The following is a 9,684-nucleotide window of genomic DNA, read 5'->3' on the forward strand; positions in this document are numbered from 1 at the left end:
CACCCCCATTTTAACCAGAGGAGTATTATATTTGTTTTTCCTAGTTAGATATTGGACCTTTGAATAAGATTTTGCTCAAGAGTTTTTTGGTTTATTCTTTTACCAAAATGAAAGATTTGAAACTGATGTGTTATAATTGGCAAACGCTTCTCCAAAACTTGTCAATCTCTATTCTGTGATATATTTAATATTAACTGTGTAATTATAAATAAAATACGATTCTATATTTAAAGTTTTTAATGCAGCCAAATTTGATTAAAAAAATACCCTATGTAAAAATGTAGGTGAATTTGCCCACTGAAAGTCATTGTTGAAGGAAAGCAATTACATTAGTGAACATCATATTTGGACTCTTAAAAGCTGGGACACAGATGTGAATATGTGTGACATCAAAAGAAATTTTTGCAACAAGGACCTAATAAATATATGTGGTGCTTTAATTATGTAAACTTCATTCATTTTTTTTTTAGATGTCTCAGAGCATGTCTTCAGTATCCTCAAGGCATTCTGAAAAGATAGCTATTAGAGAGTGAGTATTAATATATTTTCTGTTTTCCATGTGAAATAAATTTATTGATTTTTTTTTAATGTATTGATTTATTGAATTAATGAAAATATTTTTCAGTGGCTGTAGTCCTTCAGATTCAGGTGCATTGAGCTGAGTGTTTTATACCCATTGGTAGTAAAAATTTTTTATTAAAAAGCATAGTTTTTCTAAATTATTCTTGGAAACATTAGCATTATATTCGAAGTCATTACAGCTTCAATTATCATTTATACACAAATATTCCTTTTGACTCTACTTTTCAGCTAATGCCACCTCTTTTACATCCTATTTCCTTTTACATGGTAGGTTGGAGAGTCAGATTTTTTAAGTTGTACTGTTCCCTCATTTTTATTTTTCAGATTTCATTCTATTGATATACTACTACAACTTCATAATATGCTATTTATCAGTTGAATAATTTCATAGACAGTCTTCCAGGACCCCATTACCCATCATAATATGTTGGTTTTTGGCATGGGCTGTTTAGTATATGTGCTGCCGAAGCGAGCACAGGCATGAGCTGTTTAAATATTAAATCTCTGTAATAAAATTTTTCAAAAGCATTGTCAGCAGCACATGAACACGTGAACAGCACATATCCTATACCTATCAGGACAGATACAAAAATCAGTAAACTAACTATTTTTACAAGACCCTTTATTTTTGTCTATAATAGGTCTGTCAACTAAATTTTTGGTTGTCAGACATCTGTGGTTTCTGGCCTTCAACTTCTAATTAGAATTTTATCTTTTCTCAGTGATGTTAGAAAGGTAGCTGGTATCTGCTTTTATGTATCAGCTGTATGTCAAATCAAATCCAGTTTTGAGATGAGCTTTAAAAGAAAAAAAAAATTTAACTGCCCAAAGAGAGGCCCTGTCTACTTTTTTGAAGGTGTTCTGGTATTTAGCCAAAACCATTCCTGCCACATCTTGTTAGATAGGCATCAAGTATTTGTAGGATGAGCAATTAAGGAAAAAGCTATTATCCTTTAAAAGCTTTCCCAGTGATTTTGATGATTTTTCAGGTACAGGACCTACTAAATTAAATTATCTTGACAACTAAGAAATCTGAGATTAACTTTCTTTTTTTTTTTTAAGTTTTTACTTTTAATTCCAGTGTAGTTAACATACTGTGTTATATTAGTTTGAGGTATACAATATAGTGATTCCACAATTCTGTGTTACTCACTGCTCATCATGATAAATGTACTCCTAATCTCCATCACCTATTTCATCCATCGCCACTACCCCTCTGGTAGTTACCCCTCTGGTAACTATCACTACTCTTACTCAACATAGTATTGGAAGTCCTAGCCACAGCAGTCAGACAACAAGAAGAAATAAAAGGCATCCAAATCAGCAAGGAAGAAGTAAAACTTACACTATTTGCAGATGACATGGTACTATATAGAAAACCCCAAAGGTTCCATCAAAAAACTACTTGAACTGATAAATTCAGTAAGGTCAAAAGATTAAATTTAAATGCCTGTTCATATTTTGAACAACATTCTAAAAATGATTCTGAAGACGCAAAACCAATTAAAGCATATGGGCAGTTGTACCCATTTCTTTCTTTCCTTGCTCCTTCTTTCGGGCCTTCACCCTAAAGCATTAATTTTCACTGTCCTCTTTAAACCTAACTAAGTACATGAACTGAGCACAGTAGGTTTTTCTTTCAAATTGAAGAGCTCTATACCTGGAGACAGAAGAAATAGTATGTAGTCTTTCTTTTCCACTGTGACTGTAAGTAAGTTCACTTGGAATTTGTTTCATGTTCTAAGATGGAAGATGGAGATGAATAGCTTCTTTCTGTGATTGGTGACTATAATAGTGTTTTATTCTCCCCCTCATCCAAGCATTACTTTTGTTTTTTTAAACAATAACATTGGAAATTTAAAAATTTTGGTCTTTGAGTGTCATGGGCATCACCCTTTGAACATGTGCTATGTATGATCAGCACTCCCACCGGGAGCAGGGTAGAGTTAAAAAAAAAAAAAAAAGATCATGTGTTAATGTGAGTTTTAATAATGCATTGATATTTGAATATAGAGTTGAACATTGCAGAATATATACTTAAAAGTTTTCAGAAGAGTGTGGCAGTAACTATTAAGGACAATAAATTATATTCCTTTATTCAGTTTTCAGGTTGGAGATTTGGTACTCATCATCCTAGATGAGCGCCATGATAATTATGTGTTATTTACTGTTAGTCCAACCTTGTATTTTCTGCATTCGGAGTCTCTGCCTGCCCTGGATCTCAAACCAGGTGAGGGTGGTAAGTGTCACATCCATAACTAACATATTAAACCTGGAGTGTAGAGAATATATCAAAGATTTTTCTACCCTCTTGTTTGAGTATAACAGAATTAAATCACTAAGAAGGAACTCTGCTTAATTTTTTTTGTTTGTTTTTTATAAAATCAGTATTAAACAGATTATTTTCTTGGACTCTGGACAGTTCAAAATTAGAGTATATTTAGTGCATTTGGGTCAAGTATCTCATACCCTAGCAAAAGTAGAATTATATTGTCAGAATTCCCATATAAATGCAGCCTATTAAAGCTTAGTTCACACTCATTTATTTAAAAAGGCAAAAAAGACTGCTTTTAGAAGAAATAGTCTCTCCAGCTGTAAAATGTCTTTTCTTATTTATTATCATCTTATGTTCCTACCTTGTTTTTCATTAAACTTGTCAATACTTAATTTTTTAAGGCTTTCTAAAAAATAGTTTTGTTAAAATTTACTAAATTACAATGTCTATTATAATTACTTTGATCTTAGAAGAATAGAAACCTTGGGATACTTAGCTTAAATAGAATTATTAAAATACAAGAATGTATGTCCGTTTACATTGATGTTTCTTTTCGGAATGACTTAACCAACATGGGCAAATACCAACTCTTGAACTAGGACCATGTCACATAATCAGTCCATCATGGCTGTTGGTGAATATCCATAGACTGGTATAGTTTTCGTAAGACTTTGAAAAATGAGAAGATAACCTTACAGCTTACTGGTTTTGTGTCTTGAAAACAGTGAACTTGGTATTGTTTCGATTTTCTCTGGGTTTCTTTTGTCTCATTTCTTTAAGCTTTTTATTTGAAAATGATTTTTATTTATCAAAGAGTTGCATGATAAGTACAGAGGAAAAAAAAAAAAAGACTCATACACCTTTACTTAGATTCAGCTATTGTTAACATTTTGCCCCATTGCCTTATTCTACATGTGTATGTCTAAATGTATAAACACATAAATATACACAAATGGGTGCTTGTTCTGTTTTGTTGCCTGGAACCATATGAGCCTAAGTTAAATCATGGATCTTTGTCTTTAAATATTTCAATATGCAGTTCCCAAGAATAGGAGAGTTAGTGCTTAAATCTAGGAAACATGTGGGGGCATCTCGGTGACTCAGTTGGTTGAATGTGCAACTCTTGGTTTCAGCTCAGGCTGTGATCTTGGGCCCGTGTTGGACTCCAAGCTCAGGGGGAATCTGTTTGAAGATTCTATTCCTTTCTCCCTCCACATGCATGCATTCTCTCTCTCTGCCCCTCTCTCACAAATAAGTAAATCTTTAAAAAATTAAATGAAGGGTGCCTGGGTGGCTCAGGTGTCAAGTGTCTGCCTTCGGCCCAGGTCATGATCCCAGGGTCCTGGGATCGAGCCCCTCATTGGGCTCCCTGCTCAGCGGGAAGCCTGCGTCTCCCTCTCCCACTCCCCCTGCTTGTGTTCCCTCTTTTGCTGTGTCTCTTTCTGTCAAATAAATAAATAAGATCTTTTTAAAAATAAATAAATGAAAATAAATCTAAGAAACACTGTATACTCTTAGAGATTCACAGTGCACATTACCATTTTAAAGGTTCTCAGAGGTCTTGGAGAAAAGAATTTAACAATCTTACTTTACCAAGGAACTCTAGCCTTCTCTCCCCTCCACCTTTTTTTTTTTTTTTTTTTTTTTTTTTTGAGAAATGCAGAAGAGAGGATGCCAATTGGGGATTATGCTACCCTATCCCTCTGTCATTGCTCTGGGGATTATTAAGAGTGTTTTTTTTTTTTTTGCCCATGACAGTGGGACTTATTACTCCTCAAACAAAACATAAGTATTTAGTTTTAGGTCATTTCTTTCCAGAAATCATGGATTGTCTGTGATGTGCTATATTACTCTTGAGAATATTTTCCATATCCTTTGGCTTAGGGGCTTTTATCTTTATCATGTGATACATCTATATATTTTTATTTCTAATAGTTTACTCATGGTATCTTTTTAAAATTTTTTAAAAGATTTTATTTGTTTTTGAGTGAGAGAGAGAGAGAGAGCATGACTGTGAGGAGGGACAGAAGGAGAAGCAGACTCCCCGTTGAGCAGGGAGCCCAACGCAGGACTCAGTCCCTGGACCCTAGGATCATGAACTGAGCTGAAGGCAGACACTCAATCAACTGAGCCACCTAGGCACCCCTTGTAATATCTTTCATTTGTATGTTGCCAAATAATGTTTACAGAATAAAAATCAGTTTTGTCTTTTCTTAGGAATCTCAAAGGCTTTAGCCTAACCAGATAATTTACTGGCCAAATACTTTTGAAATCGACTCTTTTAAAAACTTATCTTCTGATGAATTTAAAAATAAAATGGAGTACTTTCCTTTTCTTAGCTTGTCACACTTTGGCTCTATGAGGACTATTGTTTTCAGCCTGTCTCCTCCCACATTTTCCATCTCCCCTTCACATAAACACTGCCTTTCCAGACTTGGTTCTTAACCCTTTAACTGCCATTTTTTCTGCACTGATGATGTTAATACTCCATGCCAAGGCATGCCAGGCTGCCAGGGAGATGCAACTCCTGCCCTCGAGCACTGTCGTTCAAAGCACCACCCCCCCCCAACACCAAAGGAAAGGTCGGTGGTTTGCTTTGAACCTAGAAAAGAAATTTTTGTCTGAGTAACTGTCTGCTTTCAGAAATAGACATGGTCATCTTCCTTAGCACTTTCAGTAGATGGCACTGTTGAGCTAATTTAGAATTCCTAGATTTATTCATTCGTGATTTGTACTTAGATTATTTGTATTTCTTGAACTTTGTTAGTTCTGTAATAGAATTTATCATCTATATTTAGTGAGAAAAGCCAAAACTATGGCTGAAAAGTAAAAGGAATTCATTTTTTATTTATCATTTTGTATTTTAGTGATTTGTTTTAAAAGTCTTATACCTTCTTTTACTTTAGAGAACTTTATTTGGTTTGATTCTGGCAGTTATGTTTTCATGGGTGATTATATCCTTACTTTTAAAAAGAAATTAACAATTTCATTCAACAGCTTCAGGTACATCTAGAAGACCCTGGGTACTTGGAAAAGTAATGGAAAAGGAATACTGTCAAGCCAAAAAGGTAAAAACTACATCAAAAGATATAAACCTAGAAACTATCAAGAAGATTCAGATTCACATACTCCTTCACATTGAAATTGTTAGTAGGGCAGTGGTTTGTCCTTTAGCTCATTTCATTAATACCTTGAATTTAATGAGTTGTGAGTATGAACCACCAATTTTATAAGTATCTGTTATTTATCTTTAGAGAGTGGATGTAGGTAGATTACCAACAGTTAGTCGGCATGTACATGAAAATAACTGCAAGTTTCTGTTCTAGAACCATTATGTTTTCTTGTGCAAAAAAAAAAGAAAGAACACACAGCATAACTGGTGATTAAAAGTGAATCTATTTGTAGCAGAGTTATTTTTTCTGATTTTCATATGCTTAACCCTTTTGAAGAAAGAATGCAAAAGAATTGATGACTAAAAATGTATGTGACTAATGTCAGCAGTGTCAGTGCTATAGAATCAGTGGAATCTAATGAGCATTTTTCCTGACTCACTGTAATTTGGGGCCCCTCTGCTCCAAAACACTAATGAAACTTAAAACAGTACTTTGAGGGTGCTTTGATACTTAAAATCATGACACATGTCTCCCTTTGTACTATATTCTTGAGCAGTGATTACCAGCTCTTTCTTCCATCAGTATTAGTGGTTCAGTATACTCTCAGGTATAAGGGCTGGATCTTGTATAATTTTATAGACTTCTCCTCACCCATACTTTTCAGCCCCCAGTACTCTAGCATTGAGTAGTGTGATAGGACAGCACCTCTGTAATTTGGTTTTACCCATTTAAGTGATTCTTTTTCTTCTCTTCTTAGGCACAAAATAGATTTAAAGTTCCTTTGGGGACAAAGTTCTACAGAGTGAAAGCTGTGTCATGGAATAAGAAAGTATAATTTATGGAAGAAATTAAACATTCTGTGACGTTTTTCTGATTTGTCCTACAGTGCTTATTCATCACTCCAAAAACAGCAGGCCATCTTTTTATACAAAAGTCACCGTGACAATATACTTCATTGGTGTATATCACTTACTTTTTAACTGGCTACGTTTTAGGAACAATAAATTCATCAAAACCCTTGGCTGAATTAAAATGGTTTTGTTTTTGATTTTTTACCCAAATAACTAGAAATGCGGACCAAACTAGTTCATTTTCTCAAAGGGCATATCCTGCATTGTGGCTTATGGTTAGCCATATTAATTGCCTGTTACATATACATTAGCTTGGACTTAGATATTAAATGTTAGTTATTATTACCAGCATTTGTCCTTTTGTGAAATCAATATCAGAAAACTTGCACTCTTAAACACATTCTTTATAAAATGTATAAATTCTTCAAAACTATTTAAAGAGGAGTGTTATTGCATGCAGATAATCATAACTTTGAGTTTGCCTCTGTAGATTACTAAAGCAAATTGTTTCATTTATTTTTTTAAATGCCCTTTGATGTTTCAAAACAAAAAGAAACTCTTAATTTGAGTGACTGATGTTAAGATCAGCCATAATCAGCAATCTTCAAAAGCACTTTCAACAGTGGTCACTGGGTTCTAAAGGGAAGAGTCTGTGCTGTCGACAGTTTCAAAGGCAGCACTGGAGACTTCCCAACCTCTTTATTATTTGGTTTAGAATAGTCATATTGATGAAATCGTAATTCATGGTTTGATTTCAGAAAAAGCATATTCATTGTACATTAACCATTTAGAGGTCATTTAAATAACAAAGTATTGTATTGTAAAAGACATGTAGAATTTTAAAACAATAAAGAGTTGAACCTGTAAATGTGTGTGCCTTTTAAAGAAGGATACATTTTTAATATATTTGAGTGATTGCTGGGAAGTGTGAAAAATCTTGTTCTGTATCAAATCAAAAGAGAAACATGTTTATTACAAAAATGTTCTTTAACTATATACTATGTAACAGGGTAAAACAGTGTTATGTAGAATAGAATTGTGTAAACTAGGTATGTAGACAAATTGCTATGGAGCAAAGGTATTTAAATGAGTTAGTTGAGTTGGATGAGGCTTGTTTCAGGTTTGTTGCTAGAGAACAATAATTAAATGATTCTTTTTCAGAAAATATTTAATTTCTTCTTAAAAATAAGTTAAATATTTTTTTAAATATGTATATCTAATAGTACAGAAAATGGAATAAACACCATAGTGTATAGATAACTGAATTTGACAACATATTAATGAATAAATGAGCAAATGATTTCACATGTTTCTATTCAATCCTTCCATGACATCTCAATGCAAAAAAAACCAAAGCAATAAACTACTTTATATACAGAATGGTTTTGTTAAGCAGATTTGGCTGAGCCTAAATGAATCTGCCAGATGGACTATTTTGACTTATTTGGTACCCGTCACACACATAAATATGTGGTCATTGTGCTGTGGAATCAAAGTGGCCTGACACATGAAAGCCATCATTTCATTAATGCTCCTCTTTAATGTTGGATTTTATTGCTCTTAGTTTTTCTTCTTTTATATCCATCCTATCAGTGTTCATATATCCCTTTATAAAACACATGTAAGGAAAATGCAGTTTTCTTAGTTAAAAAGGAAAATGAAACCTGGAAGTCAGAACTCACTGAGTTCTTACCCCTCTGGTTATGGTCAATGTGTATTGTGCTTTGGGGCATCAGAACTCCTGAGTTCCATTTCTAGATCTAACCTTAACTTTGGGCAACTTAAACTGAGCCTCAGTTTTCTCATGTATAAAATGGTATACTATTAGGACCTACCTCCTAAGGTTATTTTGAAGGTTAAGTGATGAAAATTAATACAAGGTACTTAGAACAATTTCAAAAACATTAAATACTGGATAAATATTAGCTATTGTAAAGATTTTTTGCAGAGTCAAAAGCTGTTAAATTCACTACTCAGACTCTAATAGAAATATATCTTTATTCCAGGGATGAATGTTTATTTATTTATTTTATTTTATTTATTTATTTGTCAGAGAGAGAGGAGCGAGAGCGAGCACAGGCAGACCGAGTGGCAGGCAGAGGCAGAGGGAGAAGCAGGCTCCCCACAGAACAAGGAGCCCGATGTGGGACTCGATCCCAGGACGCTGGCTGGGATCATGACCTGAGCTGAAGGCAGCTGCTTAATCAACTGAGCCACCCAGGCGTCCCCAGGGATGAATGTTTAAATCATATTTTTCTGCAAGTAAAATTCAAGCACCTGTGAACTATGTGGGTAATTTCTTTTTGCAGAGGTACCTCTGCATATGCTAAGAACAGAATGAACAAAAATTATCTTAACCTTCACTTTCATTTTTTAAAATTTTCATGGTATAAGACATGTACATGCTTTCAAAAAAATTAATACACCCCTAAGTCCCTGTCCTATTTCCCAGTTTTACCACATAGAGGTAAAATTTTACTTTTTAGACTTTTTTAGTTTATATGCCAATCATGACTATACTGCAGTTTACTTGATAATTTGTTACCAGTTTACTGTCTTATATGAAATTTTAGTTATTTCATTAGAACTCTCTCTGCTCTCTTTCCAATAATTTACAGTTACTTTTCAACTAGTATTTACATTGTCCTGACTCTAAATACTGTTTGCTGATCCAAGTCCTGAGCTATGATTGCATTTCCTTCCTTGTACAGCCCATAGTCTATTTGTAGCTTCTCTGTTTTTTCTTCTTGTGCTATTATTGTATAATTGCCAGAGCCTCGATTTTTTTAAATGTTTCTTCGTATTTCATCAAGTCACATTTCCCGGAGACCTGCATTTTGGAACCATCTCTCCCATGTCTCAT

General features: G+C 33.9%; 1 protein-coding gene across 4 annotated transcripts in view; it reads left to right on the forward strand.

The window, feature by feature from the left end:
• Positions 1 to 8,123, forward strand: part of LOC111155388 (RB1 inducible coiled-coil 1) — a 92,897-nt gene extending 84,774 nt beyond the window's left edge. Inside the window, exons 21-24 of one of the 4 annotated variants that reach the window (XM_022515537.1) lie at positions 471 to 529; positions 2,685 to 2,821; positions 5,855 to 5,925; positions 6,728 to 8,123. In XM_022515537.1, the coding sequence (XP_022371245.1) occupies positions 471 to 529; positions 2,685 to 2,821; positions 5,855 to 5,925; positions 6,728 to 6,805 (345 nt within the window). In that variant the 3' untranslated portion in view covers positions 6,806 to 8,123. The remainder of the gene's footprint in view (positions 1 to 470; positions 530 to 2,684; positions 2,822 to 5,854; positions 5,926 to 6,727) is intronic. The other 3 variants (XM_022515539.1, XM_022515538.1, XM_022515540.1) reach the window with 3 other exon arrangements.
• Positions 8,124 to 9,684: the final 1,561 nt, after the last annotated feature.

Source organism: Enhydra lutris, unplaced genomic scaffold (genome assembly GCF_002288905.1).
Source record: "Enhydra lutris kenyoni isolate GAN:26980312 unplaced genomic scaffold, ASM228890v2 scaffoldscaffold41, whole genome shotgun sequence".
Classification (NCBI taxonomy): Eukaryota; Metazoa; Chordata; class Mammalia; order Carnivora; family Mustelidae; genus Enhydra; species Enhydra lutris.